Source organism: Tetrao urogallus (genome assembly GCF_951394365.1).
Source record: "Tetrao urogallus genome assembly, chromosome: 8".
NCBI classification, from domain to species: Eukaryota; Metazoa; Chordata; class Aves; order Galliformes; family Phasianidae; genus Tetrao; species Tetrao urogallus.
The window spans coordinates 8843870-8861888 of record NC_136821.1 but is presented as its reverse complement, the minus strand read 5'-3'; the positions used below and the strand labels follow the sequence as shown (position 1 = coordinate 8861888).

Below are 18019 nucleotides of genomic sequence, written 5' to 3'. Positions count from 1 at the left end.
ATAGACTACTCTGTCCAAAGTAGTTCTTCTGGAGAAAGGTTATGTTTCCATTTCATCCAGCAGAAATTAATCACTCTTTACTTTCCTAAGAACTCCAGAAGCAATAACTGTGTATGTGGCATCTGAATTTACATAATGCATAGAATCACACAGACATTAAGGTTGGAAAAGACCTCTAAGATCATCTAGTCCAATCATCAACTCAACGCCACCGTGCCCTTCAGCGCCACATTTGTCCTTTTCTCGAAAACCTCGTATAGCAAATCTAAAGTCAGATGGCAACAGGTATGGCACAGCAGCTCCCGTTCCTATCAGTTCCCATCTGCCTTGCTTGGGAGGAAGTCTATGCTGTTCTCAAGCTCTTGCTACACCTCTACGGAACTGAATTTGAAATGTGAGTATTAAAACAATGCATTCTGAAATAATTGCTTATCCTGGCCTTGGTGACTATGAAGACTTATTTAAGCACCTGAATAGATTAAAAAAGCACTTAAGAGACCTAAGAGTAAAAAGCAATCAAGAAACGCCTGTTACATTTTATATAGAAAAGGCACCAGCATTTTTTAGACTATGAAGAGTATTCTACTGTCTGAAAGTAATAAGGTATTCTGGATATGCCTGAATGTCATTAAATATGACAAACATCTTTGGAGAATTCTCATCATCAACTACGCTGTCGTACAGGTCGGTAGGATCTGCTGAGTGTTTTGGAGGTGGAGTGACCAGCCCTCTGCTGCCAACACAGAACTCCCCTGTGAGGACCCGAGCCAGGTACATGTATTTTCGGCCACTCGTATCTGGTTTTGAGTAAATATCCTGAGCAGAGTAAATGGCATTAACGGCAAAGTAGGTTCCATTTCCAATGACTGCAGCTGTTTGGAAAGATGTTTTCAGATACAGTTAGTGTTTTTATTCCCAGAATAATCTCTTAAACTCTTTTTTTTTTTTATTCTACAGAAATTATAAACTGCTTGTAGTTTATCAGCATAGTCTGAGTAATAATCTTTTTTATTCATCCAACATGAATCCCCTTAGACCAGGCTGAAATGTCAACTAGACCTGAGACAGGATGCCCAAGTCTCTCAAAATCAAGTCAGCCCTAGAGATCTGCTGGTGCTATGTACACCTTCTCTTAACTGCTTTGGAAAATGACTCACCATTAATTCCAGCAAAGCCACGATTAAATCCATTGTAGTTGATTGCGTTCAATGAGATTTTAGCTGTCCCGTGAAACAACAGCTTCTCATTATCTTGATTTTTGTTCTTCATACACAGAGACTTCTTTTTGATTTGGTAGGTCTGCCAGAGGAAGGGATTTTGTATTCTTTGAATCTGCAAAGTCACAAAATAGAGCTATAGTAGGGACCAATATCAATCATGACCACAAGACATCAAAACCAAACCAAACTAAGAGAATGACAATAATTATCACTATACCCTGTTAGTGTGTGTTTAGTGAGCCTCCTGAAAATCAGAAAGCAAGGTAACTTACAAATGGTTTTTGAGCTTGTAATTTTTGGTACACATTTGTCTTGCCTTCCATACCATGTACAAGGCAACTATAGCAGCACCGGTATTTTCAGAAATAGGATGTTCTACCACTGCTAGTGGAAAGGAAGCACTGATGCGAGATGCATTCCGCACATCTTAGTAATCTTTACTGATGATTTTTCCCATCAGAAGGGTAGGCTGTAGCAATAGCATTACAGTGAATTTATCTTCTAGACCTCAGCAAAAAGTCAAAATTACTTCTTTTGTTTTGTAGAAAATCCTATTTAAAAATAAATTGGCAGGAGGACAGATGTTGCTGGCTTTTTTTTTTTTTTAAACACTGTACTCTAATATCTTGCTCTATTCCTATTTTCTTGACCACGATCATTGGAGAAGTTATTTTTCTAACAAGTTTCTCACTCTTAATATCATTTTATTTTCTCACAGAATCCTATCTTCTCCCTGGCAATTAAATCTCTATCCATTGTTTTATGGATTTTTCAATAAAAAAGGATCAAATCATGACACTTCAGTTATAACCAGCACTGTAGCCTGAAAGGCTCTGTCTGGGACCAGCAGGGAAATCCACTCCTCTAGTAGTAAAACAGTAAAAAGCTTTACAGCCAGCCGGCAAGGACAGGGCTGCAGAGAACTAACTGGGCATCTGGCTCTTTCAGTAGAGTCTCTGCATCTCCAAATGTTTCTCCCATCGACAGCTTGCCACCCTACAGACTGATGGGGAGCTCTGCTGCATTCAGTGTCTAAATCTTGTCAACTTTGACAATGAAATGAACTGCAGAAGATGAAGCAGAGTTTAATCCAATGCATAGCTGGAAGGCTGCAATCTTTCATCTCCTAAATCATATTTGTTATGTGAAATAAGATGCTTTCTTTTTAATTTTGAATGATTTTGTTCATATGCCCAATTTCAACATACAATTCCCTAATGCATCATGTTAACTATTCAATACCACATTAGTTAAACAGAGTTATAGCTTGCATACTTACGGTCACTCATTTTGCATTATTAGGAAGGCAGAAATGCCAGTGCAACTGTCAGGAATTTTTGGAGAGCCTGATGCAGAAGGTGTATTAGATTACAGAAATGTGACAAACAGATACTTAAGAAGTATATTAATGCTTTCAGCCCAAGAGTTCATTTTTTCCCCCCATAGGATTTCACCTTCTCTATGACAAAGCTGTGAGCAGTTTTCTGAAATCTCTTCTGAACTTCGAGATACTCCTGACACGATTGTGTGAGGGCCACCAGTTTGACTCGTTCCCCTTGCATGTCTTCCCACTTTGCAGGGAACTCTATTGACTGCATATCTGCAAAACAGGAACTGTTTTAGCATCACTCGTATCTAGCTCACTTTTGTAGTTTGACTGCAAACAGGAGGCTGAGAGCACAGTAAATATTATAAAATACTCTATTCCAAACATGTTCCTTTGAAAAATTTATGTATGAAGCCTATTCTTACTAGTTACATACACATGGATAACTTTTGTATTTACAATAGAAGTTATGATTTCTGTCATACCTACTCTACTATTGATTACAAACTTAGAATTGCTAGCTATGGCATGCCTGGCTAAATAAGTAAGTAAGTAAGTAAATTGCTAGGGAGAAAATTACTTCTTTGGAATAACTTGAATGATAATTCTGATAATTACAAACAATAGCCACTATTAAAGGTTTTTTATTAGCAAAGCTGTAATTTACCTTCGTTCTTTGGCACACGTTGAATGTTTATAGTTCTTCCTTGGTCATTAAGAGCCTGTAGAGTATTCAGATCCACCCTGTAGTTGTTCTTGTTAATTCTGATGGTCAGATGTGTTTTTTTATCTATTTTGGCATCTTCCAGCTGCATATTTGTCAGTTTATCAAAAGCAACAAAGCTATCATCAGTTCTTTGATACCTCCATTCTACTAGGTTATAAACAAGTTCTGCCTTGGATTGTTCTTCTTGAGTAGTCATTATTTTTTTGATCATTTTTTGAACTTCCACAGAAACAGAACAGACTTCCCTGCTAATACCAGAAATTGTAATGCAAGGTGGAGAATGGCTCTTATCAAGCTGAATGGTAACATGCTTTCCTCTCTGGAGATCTGCCAAAGCCTCAATTTGTCTCTCATCAAAATTTTCAATTAGCTCATCTACAATCTTGTTTTCAAACTGTTCCTTTAAAATCAAATCTACTATCCAGGACTCAGTTGCATCCACATTTCTTTTGCTTTCTCCACAAATCTGAAATGTAACTTTATCAACTTTCTTCTCCAAAACCTTCTTGATGGATTTTTTCTGGCCCCAAGAACATGCTGTTGGAGAAATATATGTTAGTTATTTAGTTTTATATAGAAGACCTTTAGTTTTGTGAGCCCAAGCATACAGACAACCCACCTACTTACATTTTAGCGTAGACATCCATGATTGCGGTTCAAACAAATCTAAATCTTCTCTTTTCATGCTTTCATAAAAGTCTCTCAGCATATGTTCCTGGAAGATTACTATTCTAATTTCTTTCAAATGCTGTACTGATCTACTGCTTGCAAATTCCACTATAGCATCCAACATATCATCAGCTACCTTTGCTGGGTTCTGTCGTGCAGCACCTACACAAGAATAGACGACGCATATCAGGAAGTGAACATTATTTAAATCAAGGCAGCATCCAGCTCATATAGGTTGGCGTCACTCTCTCTTCTCCCATTATAACTGCTCACCAAACACCCCAGTCACAGCTCTAATCACTTCCCCATGAAAACACAAACCTGTTCCAATTGCTGGAAAGGCAACAGATTTGTAGCTCCTTAGCTCACACTCATGAAGTACTTTGGAGACCTGATTCTTCACATTCATACTGTGAATCAAGTGGATGATTTTACTGCATGACAGTGCACCACCCTCTGTAGTAATAAAACCACTTTGAAGCTGTCCAGCTGGAAGAGAGAAGATAAAAAAGGAGACATTTTCCAAGTGGCTATTTTCTGATAAGGCAAATGTTAATATGGATGCTAGTGTACACTAGCGGGATAAATACTTGAAGAAGAGTGGAAAAAGCAGAAAGAATTCCACTGTGAAAGGTGGTGACACACTGAAACAGGTTGCCCAGAGGGGTTGTGGATGCCCCATCCCTGGAGGCATTCAAGGCCATGCTGGATGTGGCTCTGGACAGCCTGGTCTGGTGGTTGGAGACCCTGCACAGAGCAGGGGGGTTGAAACGATGATCATTGTGGTCCTTTTCAACCCAGGCCATTCTATGATTCTACGTGTGATTATCCTGGCTGTAGATTATTCAAGTTTTCTCTGTAAATATTCCAATGTCAGAATTTCATGAGACAATAATTCAAGTGATTGAACATTTTCTGTTTGACTACAATTTCCTGGAATCTCTCCTTTGAAGCAGTTTCTTATTTAGTACAACTTCATTTACGTTCAATTTAAATACAGCTCACTTTTATTTAAAGGCATGCCAATTGAATGTGCACAATTCATTTATACATGAAATCCTCTCTTTTGTCGCTTACTCACTGAAAGCTCTAACTGTTACTCTGCAGAGGAGCTGAATGTTTAAAATAATGTCTTGAAGTTAATGACTAATTAATTGGTCTAAGAACTGTGGTACAGAACCTTTGGAAGGGTTCTTGCATTTTTTCAGATCAACACTGTTGGATTATAAACACTTCAGGTCGAAGTCATGTGTGAGGATAAATGGACTTGTGAATAGAGTCTGTTTGAGCCAAAGGGACTGTTTCTGCCCTTAAGCCAGGAGCATGCTTGAATAACTTCAGGGCTGACATCTTACACCGTATTATTTTCCAAGCGTTTATTAGCATCAGAAGTCTTCCAACATCTGTGCAGTTGTGAAAAGGAAAATTCTTAAAGCATACGCCAGGGCAACAGAACTGCTCTGAACTCCTAGCACAGAGAGGTTTTTTTTTTTTAAAAAAAAAAAAAAAGATAAAATAATTTTGCTATCAGGATACAGAGTTATAGCAAGAACAATAAGTGTTTTGAGAGAAGAAAAAGAAATCTAGTTTAAAAAAAAAAAATGTATGTGTTCTAACATACCATATTGATCACATTCTTCTTCTACATCGGAACCAGCAGCATCCATAATAGCTTTGAAAACCCCTTAAATTATTCAAGAAAATACACATTAAGTCAGCTTCAATATTTCTACACAAAACTCCAGCTGAGTTTTGTAGTTTGAACACCCCCAAGTATCAGAGTACAAGAGGCAAAGGGCAAAACCTTGCCAGTTCCTCCAAGTGCCTTCTATCACAAACTGCACTGGCTGCAGATAGAACACTGTCTTTGTTATTGATTGGAAATCCTTAGAAATGACTCCTCTTTTGTTCTATTTAGTAATATTATGACCTTCGCCAAACTCAGATTGCGTTGAATTATACATTTGGTGTCTTCACTCTTACACAGTTGAGACTTGGGCTTATAATGAAATATAAATGTAAAGAAATATATTAGGATGAGAATTTTTCCATAATTATATTTGATCTCAAAAATCCCTTTAATTTAAGCATTTTTCATTTTAAACCTCTTCTGAGTAGTTTGAAAACTACATGAATATTTAGAACATATGATAAAACTGTTTAAGACCTATTTCCTGACAAATCACTGCTTTCTATTTCTCATCTGAAAAATAAACTTCATGAATGTTTCACATATGGACAACTCTCTCCCCCTCTGTGTTCCTAGAAGCTAGCATAAGTTTTCCACTGAAGAACTACATATTCACTGTAGTTCTTTATCAGCAATACCTGATGTGGCATCAAATGTTCGGTTTGATATATTTACAATAACCTCTGTGTCCTCCTTGGTAATATCTCCACTAATTACTTTGAGCGTAATGGAACCAATCTTCATTTTATAAACTCCCAATGCTTCAGTTGAAACAGGGCTGATGAAGTCTGCAAGGAAAAGAAAAAGATCTTAAAACACTACAGTTGCAGCTTTGTATATTATCCCCTTCCACTGAAGGGAACTGTAAATTTATCCTTTTGTGGAGTTTACTGTCAACCAGCTCAACAGCACCTTGACAGTCTCTGCCTACTTCTCTTTAAATCCATTTCCAAAAGCAGGAAGGTACAGTACTTTTCCTGCTTAAATACTGTGAAAGTGAAACCAGCTCAATTCCTGCAAGTTTGTGCAGTATCAGTTCAGGAAGGACTGCTAGAGACATGTGATGAGACCAACTCTGTGAGAGACTTTCTTCTCTGAACTCTAAAATGACATGAAGCATTATCAGCAATGGAGATCCCAACACAACCTTAAACCCTTTGAGCTGGAATACTAATGGTTCTCTTACCAGGTTGTCCTCCTCCATATACTAAGATTGGTCATATTAAGCTCTCCCTCAACAAAAGAAATTCCTCATCAAGATTTTTATAGATGGAATTTAAGAATGTCAGTCCATTAAGAGGAAATAAACGTTCCTTCTTTCTTATGATATTTCATCTGTTTCCTGCTACATATAAAACCAATTGCAGTACTTACATTCTCCTCCACATCCCACCTCCTGTCCCAACAAAACTTACCTAGCCGAGGTGCTACATCACCAGTTACCCTACGTTTTAGTTCATTAGTAAAAGCCTAGAAAGAGAGAAAAGGCACCAAAGATACAATTTCAGGCTTTATGTACTAAATATATATATAATTAAATTTAACTGTCATGTGCCACAGATGGCTTCGCCCTGAGAAAAAATACCTGAATGTTATACGTATCATCCGGGTGCAAGAGAAAGTGAACTTCCTGGAGAGTCTTCCGACTGTGACTGCTGCTGAACTTGAATACTTCATCAAACATTAACTTAGAAACAACAGTTTTAGGAAATCTAAATCCCCCAGTTCCAATAGCTGGAAAAGTGATGGAATTCAGTCCAAGTTCTTCAGTTTTCATCAAGCATAAATTGACTATGTTTTCTAGGGTCTGTAAAACACAGCAAAGATCAATTTTTTAAGAAAATGAGAAAAAAATACTTTCGCATTTCATCATACACTGTTAGATCCATAGAGAATATGCTGGTATAAGAAAAAGCTGAGGGTACACAAGGCATCTTTAAGGTCGCTGAAACAGGAGGAAATGAAGTTCATTTGTCTAGAAGAGCTGTTTCAAATGCCGGCATTTCAAATATTTTAAAACTAAATTCAAATGTACCTTCAGGGCCTGCCCACTTCCTCTGTCCCACTGAGAAAGTACAGCATGAAACACGAACTTGCAAGCCAGAGTGCATCCACTCGTGCAGAGCACACTCCCGTTACCAACTGCCTGTTGTCCTTTTTCCTTGTCAAACTCCACCTGGAGCTCTGGTCCAGCCTCTTCCAGCAAGGCACGGCAGAGAGGCCCCACACCAAACCCCAAATCTGGGCCAACGCTGTTGACGATAACGTCAGTCTGCAACAAAATGAAAACAAAAATATCTCTAGCCAGGCTTCAAAAATGCATTTGCCAGCATCGTCACAAGATACAAAACATATTGCATAAAGCCCATGTAAGCCACAAAACTTAATGCACATTTCCTCCCTTTCACTGAAGAGGGACTGTATTCTGATCAGAAGCAGCATCTTTTGCACAAAAACAAGGTGAAAGAATTGCTTTCATGTAGCAAAACAGGCCAAATTGTTTGCTTTCCAGATCACAGGAGGTATTTTATTGACAAATTATTTAAAATGTGCGCCCTGCTGAACATTTTTACATCTAATATTGCTCTTCTGTTGCAACAGGCTCTTAGAGACAGACTGGGGAAGAAACTAATATAGGGGGAAAAAACAGGTCTAGACTTCGAAAAAATAAACCAAGCATGCACTCTTCTATGGGACTGCTTTCCTAAAGTAATTTCTTCAATGACCATGTTACAATTCACACTGACCCTAGATCTGGAGAATAAATAAAACCCAGCTAGAAATAAAACATCTGAAATTCATGGCTGCCCACTAGAAATAGTGCATTCACCAGAATGACAGACCCCAGTCTGAAACCTATCGGTTCTGCCATCTTGCTTTCTTGTTTAGCTACTACATGGAAAATTTAAAGACTTACTGTTGCATCTATGATGTCTTTCTCCTCCACTCGGATGCACAGTCCTTCTGCTGTCGTAATCATCTTCTCACCATCTGAAGCCACGCAAAGATCCTCTCCTCTCTCCTCACTCTCACTCTCCTGCTGCCTGTGATCTGTAGAGCATCCCTGCTGTGGCACTGAGGTGGATGGCTTAGTTCTAAACACTCTTTGTACAGTCTCACTCAAAGCCTGAACTGTTTCTTCATCAATGGCAACAAGATGAATCTCCTTCAAGCTGCTTCCCCCATTGAATTCTTCCAGGGTTTTCTTGATGGCTGACACAATTGCATTTACACACTTCCGCAGCGGGAAGCCAAAAATCCCTCCACTTACAGAAGGGAAAGCTATGGAGCGATGATTATATGTGTCAGCCAGCTGCAGGCTCTTTTTAATGGCCTGTCTTAACAGGTACACACACTTTCCTACCCTCTTCTCCTTCCACCGGGGCCCAACAGCATGGATGACTTGTTTGCAGGGGAGCTTCCCCGCTCCTGTGATCACCGCACACCCGGCCTGCAGACTCCCCCTCTTCTTCACCACCTCATCACACTCAGCCTGCAGCCCTGGACCAGCTGCTTGGAGCAGTGCCCAAGCAAGGCCACCAATGTGTTTTAGGTCTTCGTTTGATGCGTTCACCACAACATCAACTGGGTAATTGCACAAGTTGCCTTTATATACCAGCACTTCAACACCATCTTGTAGGATTTGCTTGTAGTGGAGCTTTCGTTCCTCGTTATCATCAACATTTTCACTCTTCTGCTGTTCTTCTTTCAGCCTAATCAGACAGTTAAACTTCTGCTTTGCCTCAAAAATAAATGTATCTTTCCTGTCGACAAAGAACTGCTTTGCCCCTGGTTTATCAATTGACACATCCTTCCAGTAAAGGGATGAGATAATTTTTTCCAACACAGTGGCTGCTTTTGACACTTCTGCTCTTGGTCCGCACAGGGAAATACATGGTGTCTTGGTGTGAAAGCATACTGTCCCACCCTTCTTCCTCAGTTCATCACAAACAGCAGATTTTTCCTTCTCTATGAACTCCACTGCTGCCACCAACTTAGCAGGGATTTCTTTTTCCACCTGCGTGTTTCTATCTATAAAATCATAAAGGTTCTGATAAACTTCTTCTACAGTCTCAGTAAAGCCAGTAATGATCACTGTATTTTCATTTCCAACAAGTTCATGGATGACTACAGCTTCCTGGGAAGAGGGGTACTTCTTACGCAAGAAGGCAAGCAGATCACTCCACTCTTTCGTTTTAGTGACTTCAGAGTCCTTCACATCAATGCTCTTATATGCTAGGCTTGCCTTTAATTGCTTTTCTCCTTCTGAAAGATCTTTAGAAGTCTCTCCAAATACCACCACAGTGTCACCCTTGAGCTCATAAAAAGCATTAATTTTGTTCACAGCAAATAACATCTCTGACATTGTCTTACTATTTACACAGCGTAGGTGTAGGAAAACATTGTTATTAACATTAACTGATGCTGAGGGCATATTCAATACCTTTTCCAGTAAGTTGGCTTTGGTTTTATAAACTTCTGCAGATAATCCACTCAACTGAACAGTCTGTTTTGTCTCATCATAAGAGATATTTAAGCATGGATATTCTTCATGAATTTGCTTTTCTAGCCCAGCATTATGCAAAACTGCATATTTCCCTGGGGTGATGGACACAGAAATTTCTATGGTTTGTTTTTTCCTTTCACTTTCCTCCATGGCTTTTTCCATGCATTCCCTCACTTCTTTCTCTGCACTGTCCACGGCTGCTCTGTTGCCTGCTATCACCACCATCTCCTCAGAAATATCAGTTATGATCAAATCAGCATCTTTCATCAATCTGTTCTTCACATCTTTCCACTTAGCTGAACTTACTTTACACTTTATAGCTATGTAACGCGACATGATACGTGAGAACTCGGTGGAAACATCTTGCTTCCAGGTCTTGATCAACTTAATCATTGTTTCCTTCTGCTCAGAGATGGATGATGATGGACACAGCGTGATTTCTGGTTGAGCACAGTCTGCCTGCGGCCACTTTAGACAGCAATGGCAATTTGCCATTTCCTGGTTTATGGCTTCAGTCAGTCTATCTTGCCTTTGTAAAAACTGCCAGACATAGGGATCTAGTGGCATCACCACAGGGTCTGGCATCTTGGTAACTGGTCTGTCTTTTCCGTACAGAGCTGTTCCCAGCGAGTGGTAATATGGATGCACAGAAACCGGTGTTTGTTGAAGTAAATGCTGCTTTTCCAAGACAGTGCTTAGATCTAAGTTATATACACACATACACACATCATTAGTTTCAAATCAAGTAAGTTAATCTATGGTTAGCACAATTAAATTGAATAAAATAACTTGTCTTGTTCAGCCACTTGAAGGAGCTATTTTCATGTCTTTCTGATTTCCCAGGCACTCTGTAGGGGACAAGGGGTTCTGAATAGTTTAACGAATATGCTTATGTCATTAATTCCTTATACAGTTGTGGTTTTCTTTCACTTCCTAAGGAAACCGCAGCACAGAGCAGGGCCAAATCAGGACAATACTATGAAATGGACCTTACTTTCAGCCTAAAAAAAAAAAAAAACCTTATTGTCCCAATGCATTTTTTTTTTTTTTTTTAATAATATTTGCCATTTGGTAGGAGCAGACAAATGAAGTGAATCATAAGATTGACATGGGCTTAAAACACATTACCAAGAACTAAATCACATACTAACATAAACATCCCTAAGCAAATGCAGAACATCAAAAGAAAAGCAAGGACAGAGGCAGCCTTACCTTTGTGATCACAGAAAGTAATGATGGCCGAGTTCTCCTCAGGGAAGAGCTGGATGTCTGACAAAGGCCCACCTCCATTTTGTGTGTTCTCAAAATAAACTGTGAGATAGTCTGTGGAAACGTTATCTGGTATGTTTTCAGCCTTCAGGCTGCGAGTCACTTCAAGAAGCCTGGCAGTTATTTTGAATCTTTTCACTCTTTTGTTTTGTGTGAGGTTGTTGATGAATTCTTGAGTATCTGTAGACAGAAAAGCAGCGTTAATTCAACATGTTTTCCCACATCCTTATCATTATGGCTGGCACAGGAGAGAGCAAAGTTTACTTTTCCCTGCATTTGCAGAAAAGACAGCTGCAAAATAACTCAGTGTTGTAACAAAAGGGGGGAAGTGGACACAGCCATGTTACTTCATGCTATTCGTTACTACTTCCTCTGTCTCCTCATCCATATCTTGTATATACTAAGCACTTCTCACTGTTTCACTGTCTTCTGGATGTCACGGAGTTGATTAGATCAATCTACGTCCATGACAGGGGGCAACAGGCCTCTGCCCCCCCCCCCCCAACCCCAGTTCCACAAAAATAGGAAGGAAGGGAGGAGAAGAACAGCAGCAACAATCTATGGAGGAAAACTTATTTTACTATGATACCGGAATACAAGATAACAATATAATACAATTTAACTGAAATTGGGATTAATAAATCAGACAAGATGAGAGAGAGAGTTCCCAGGACAGAGTCAAACCTGAAAAGCTTGGAACAGCTAGGGAAGCACCCTCCAGCACCCACTGCAAGGCAGCAAGAGAGCGCCCGCCCCCCCCCCCACCCTGCAGGGCCAGATCCCGTGACTGCTGTAATGTACAGGGATAGGTACTTGGAATTGGGGCATTAACACTTTAATGCCCCGTACACTACATGATGTTTTGATGTGGAATACTGAAACCCAAAAAAACAAAAAACATAGAACCATGACACTGGAACAAAGACTTCATATATTCCAATAATCTACAGAATCCATCTTCATACTCAGCCTGTTTCTAATTCTCCATCTGTCTCAAAATGAGATAGAATGTCACAATTTTCCTTTTCACTCTAAAATTTGGAGCACATTTTCATGGAGCAGTATATAAAACTTTCGTCTTGCCTGAGAGACCACTGCAAAGGTAGTTTATAAAAACCTCAGTCTCTAAAAGGAAAGAAATCAAGCTCTGGATGCTACAATTCATATGTAAGCAATATGCATGAAAATAATTGTCAGTGTTCATCCTGTCTTACCAATACTTTTTAGAAAAGTAGCTACAGCAACATATAACTCCGGTATCATTTCCACAGTGAAGTCATCATCTGCAGCTAAACCGCTGACATCCTCTAGCAGTATCTGTATGCATTCTGCACTGCATCCTTCAACATTTCCAAGCACCACAGAAGGTGAAGTCTCTGCAGACTGTTCTGCAGCTTTCTCCATGGAGCGAGATCTCTCCTGGAGTTCACTCTTTGGAAAATCATTCTCTGTTTTCTGCAATGCTCCTCCTGCAACATTTTCAACAGAAAGAGAAATAGACCCTGTTATATTGGTGCATATTTCCAGGAATAAATAGAATCATAGCATCATAAAGGTTGGATCAAAGATCCAACTGTCTCTCCCCTAGCACAACTTGAGGCCATCACCTCTTATTTTACTGCTGTCACCTGGGAACCAAGGCCAAATCCCACCTCCTCAGAACCTCCTTCAAGGGAGTTGTAGAGAGCCATAAAGTCTCCCCTGAGCCTCCTCCAAACTGAACAATGCCAGTTCCCTCAGTTTCTCCCCATAGCACTTGTGCTCCAGACACTTGCAGCTCTGCTGCCCTGCTCTGTACACAATCCAGAGCCTCAGAATTTTTCTCATAGCAAAGAGCCCAAAATCAAACTCAGCATTCAAGGTGCAGCCTCACCCATGCTGAGTACAGAGGGACAATTAGGTCCCTGCTCCTGCTGGCTGCACTACTGCTGGTAGAAGCCAGGATGCTGCTGGACATACAGCCAACCTCAGAAGTATCCCCTGCCCCAAATCTGCACAGCCAAAGGACCACCAGCTATCACTCAAGATTTTTTTGCTGAGATTTTACTGAAATTGGAGGGGGGTTGGGGTCATGCAGGGGGTGGGACAGACAGGCGGGGGGGGGGAAAGAGATCCACCTTAGCAGCTCTTCCTATTTCACCTGTATGGCCTGAAGGTAACTGCAAATGGGATCTGAGAGAGCTGTCCCTCAAGCCAACAGAGAGCAGGAAGGCTCCTTTAGCTTCCAGACACATGGTCTGTCAAAACCAGAGGGTTCTGCAGGACCCAACAGGAGATGCTGCCATCCAGTAGCCACCCAACAGTACTCTGTCCCCAACATGGCAATTTCGCCTGTTGGGAGCATCCATCAGGGGCAGAAGCACCATCTCTGACACCAAGAGATATCTGTGCAGCCAGCTGCTGACTGACCAGGCAGAAGACAAACCCCCAGCACCTGCAAGTCAACCACAGAGCCACACAGTGCTCGCAGCAGCCATCCTTGCAAACAGTGGCAGCTTTCCTCTCACTGTCCCAACGAACAAGTTGCTTTTGCTTAAGCAACCAATAACCCCCAAGCCATGCAGCAGCACCTTTGGTACCGTATGGTGCTTTCTGACCTCACTGAAGACTCCCACCCCACCAGAACCCTGTGCCACCATGCAGGTCTGCGCAGACCCTCAGTACTCCCGCCCCCCCACAGCCACTCTGTTATCTCACCAGGTGCTGGTCCTGTCCCTACAGCATCCTCTGGCCTCACACCTTCTGTGGGAACAGACACCTTCACCCCACGATTCCGACGGGGGCCCATGGAGCCAGCGGTCTGAGCAGGCCCAAGGGAAGAGAGGGAAATGCAGGAGCAGGGCTGGAGCAGGCAGTCAAGCCAAAGGGCTGTACACTGCTGGCTAGAGGGTTTCAGGAGCAAGCCTGATATACAGCAACAACTGATATACCGAAGCCATAATATTTACAGAAGGGAGGCTTTGAAGGCCTAACAGCATAACCCTGACAAGAAGAAAACAAGACACAGCTGCAGAACCAACAGCTCTACAAGTCACAGCTGCAGAAGTAGCAGCTCTGTGCCCACCACTGCATCTCCACATCATAGACAGGAATCATCTGTGCCACCACACCCAGTGCAGAAAATGTACAAAAGAGGAGAAACATACAAAGCAGCATTAAACTAGATTTAGTACAGAAAGGAAAATGCCCCAGTGCCAGCACTGACAAATTTCCTGAGGAACTGGTCCTTCTTGGTGGCCTAGTATTGACTTTTCACCAAGGCAGGTGTATTTTGATGTTAGCGCTGCTCTCTAGACTGGTTGCAGAGCCACAAAACTTGCTAGAATTTTGCTGAAAGGGAATCTGGACAAGTAATCAAGTTCACCATGATAGTGGTGAGATGTGCCACTTAACAAAGTCTATTAACTGCAGAGAGCGCAAAGACACCTGGCCTGGGATTAAGACCTCCCATTTGTTTGTATGTATGTCTCATTTTAGAGCAGTTATGCAGGATAAAGGAACTAAATCCCTCTCTGGATGCATTTCTCTAATGAAATTGGCTAGTATAGAAGCTTAAAAGAGACACATGGTTTAAGCATGGCAGGGTGAACCTCATCCTTGGTGCACATACCTGGCTATGCATGCTTCCCTACATCACCTGAGCCCGAGTATCAAACTCAGGAAGTAGTTTTAAGCACAGCACTCGTCTTGGTTCTGTGTGGGATAGAGTTAATTTTATTCCTAGTAGCTAGTACAGAGCTGTGCTTTGGCTTTAGGCTGGGAAGAATGTTGATAACAGATATGTCAGCTGCTGCAGAGCAGAGCTCTGAGTCAAAGACTCTGCAGATTCTCATGCTGCCTGAGAATGAGAGCTGGGGGTGCACAGGGAGCCTCAGGGGGTGCACAGCCAGGATAGCTCACCCAAAGCACCAAAGGGATATTCCATACCATACAATGTCATGCTCAGTAACAAAATAGGGGCAGTTGAACAGGTGGGATTCCATTGCTCAGGGACTGGCTGGGCATCGGTCAGCTGGTAGTGAGCAACTGTGTCATGCACCACTTGCTCTTTTCTATTATTATTATTATTATTCCCTCCTTTCTCATTAAACAGTATATCAATCCATCAGTTCTCTCACTTCTACCTTTCTGATTCTCAATCCCATCCCACTGTAGGGGAGTGGCTGTGTGTGCCTGGCTGCTTATGTTTTCCCACATCACCTGGGCCAGGCTGTCAAATTCAGAGAGAAACTTTCAGCCCAACTCCCCACTGAATGGGAGATCTGCTTTTGTTTCAGGAAGAATCGTCACAGAGAGATGGACAACAGCTTACCTTTTCTTTGAAGGCCTCTCATGGCATCCAGAGCCTAAAGTAAAATTGAAACAAATTATCACTGACTGATTTGTCATTCTCATAATTGTTTCAAAGTCCTAGTTAGGATTATAATTTGTATTCACCTTTGTGGGAACTATTTTTTCCTTAAGTGCTTCCTGTTCAGCTGCTGCTTCAAGCTCTGTGACAATGAACTTAAATTTCCCTTTTTCTCCCAAATCCAGCTCGTGAGTCTGTCTCTCAAGGACCTGTTGCTTCACTGAGGAAAACCAAAGAAAATGGTGACGAGCTGAACAGAAAAACTGTATACATTAAACCACGTGGCACATCCTACCATTTTGCTTAGGACTCATGCATTTCCCCGCTAAGTAGAAGATCTTTAAACTCAAGACACTAGCAGAGCACGTAGGGGACTTTCTTCCTGAACAGGAAGGAAACAAGCACAGAGAATATCCCAGTGATAGAACACGAAAACATAAAGCTTCACCCTGCCTGCACTGCTCCATCACACTTCCCAGCCTGTGTGAGGGCTGCAGCCCCAAGGCAATACAGGAGCCCCAGGATCAGCCCCGTGCCTGGCACACCCTCTTCCAGCAGCATGAGGCTGTCATCTTACCTCAACTTACCAGCTGGAGAGAGGCAGCAGCAAGGAAGCATGGTAAGACAGAAGAATTACATACACGTAAGTTTATGTACAGACAGGAATATGTACCTACGTGAGTTTAACATAACTGGAACTGAGTGCTTCCTCCCTACTGCATGTTTTTGTTTTGTATTTCTAACATATATCTGCTGTCACAATAAGGATTAACTGCCACCACATTAATATCAATATATCAAACAAAGCTGCCCTTGGTGCTGAGCCCCTTAGGCTCGCTGCCAGCCAATTGACCTCTGTTCACAACAACCCTTCAGGCCTGTTTTCTCACATAGTGAGCAGCACATGCATCCCAGCCATATGCTGACAGAATTTCTCTGAATTCTCCAGAAGGCTGTAGGAAAACAGCATCAAACTCTTTGCTAAAATCCGAGTAAACCACATCCACAGCCTTTCCCTCATCCACTGAAGATGGCATCTTACTGTTGACAAAAATTGGATCAGAAATTGTTTTACAATAAGGGAGATGAGGCAGTGGCACAGGTTGCCCAGAGAGATGGTGGATGCCCCATCCCTGGAGACACCTGAGGTCAGGCTGAACTGGGCTCTGAGCATCTGATTGGGATGTAGGTGTCCCTGTCCCTTGCAGGGGAGTTGGACCAGAGGGCCTTTAAAAGTCTCTTCAACTCAAACGAGTCTGTGATTTTACAGTAGTCAGGGAGGACCTGCTCTTCACAAACCCACGCTGAGTCTGACCCCTTACTGTCCTGTGCGATGCAATGATTTGCTCCATAACCTTTGCTGGCACTGATACCATTGGAAAGTGTTATTCCCTGGATTTATTAATTTATAGATAATAAAGGTTTACTCAAAAAAACCACCCAGAGGATAGGACTAAGCACTGAATTCAGGCTTCTATATATGTAAATGCTCATACTGTATATTTTATATTGCACATTATGGTGCATATTGCATATTATAACAGAGTTGCACAGTGTGTATCAGATGGTAAATCACAGGTTAGAATGAATCTTAAAGCCCACCCAGTTTCAAGCCTGTGATCCCATACAACCTGACCTTGAGCACCTCCCTAGAAGGTGCCCTTACAGCATCATACGCTACATCTCATCAAGCCAGCGTTCCCCTGCACCCTCGCCTTCTCCCCGTCCCGGCTCACCGTCGGGTTGGGCGAAGCAGACGAGCAGCTGCCCGGGTCCCACCCGCAGCTCGCACTCGCCGCCGCCCGAGCGCTTCGGGCTCTGGAAGTAGAGCAGCAGCTTCTTGCGCAGCGCGGCCGGCAGCTCCGCGGTGCCCCAATCCCCGCGCACCAGCAGCGGGAAGGAGCCCGGCCGCGGCCCCGCCATGGCTGCGCTCCGTCAGCGGCTCCGCTGCCTTTCGCTTTCTCTTCCCGGCCGGGGGGGGAAAGAGAAAGCTTTCTCTTTCGCTTTCTCTTCCCTCCCCCCCCCCCCCCCAAAAAAAAAAACCAAACCAACAACAACACCTTTGCCCTGTTCTTTTCCACTTAAGATCAGAGGAACACTACAGCTGGTACATAACAGAAGCACCTTCCCAACTTCTACTTTCTGGCTCTCTTAGGCTATACCTAGGTACCTTAGGCATTAACTGCTGGTAGCAAGTTAGCTCACATTGACAGAACCTCTTACTGACCTGCCTGGGAGGGCTACTGTATTAAAAGCAAG

At 42.1% G+C, this 18019-nt stretch overlaps 1 protein-coding gene across 1 annotated transcript; it reads right to left on the bottom strand.

The window, feature by feature from the left end:
• Nucleotides 1-582: 582 nt before the first annotated feature.
• PARP14 (poly(ADP-ribose) polymerase family member 14) lies at nt 583-17683 on the bottom strand (the record flags this gene model as incomplete). Its single annotated transcript, XM_079539219.1, has 17 exons — nt 583-872; nt 1158-1332; nt 2675-2820; nt 3215-3811; nt 3902-4091; nt 4245-4432; nt 5565-5627; nt 6272-6421; nt 7049-7103; nt 7219-7440; nt 7669-7905; nt 8551-10841; nt 11353-11589; nt 12624-12878; nt 14107-14209; nt 15847-15980; nt 17497-17683. 17 exons carry the CDS (start codon nt 17681-17683, stop codon nt 583-585), a joined length of 5520 nt encoding a protein of 1839 aa, XP_079395345.1.
• Between the last annotated feature and the right edge of the window lie 336 nt (nt 17684-18019).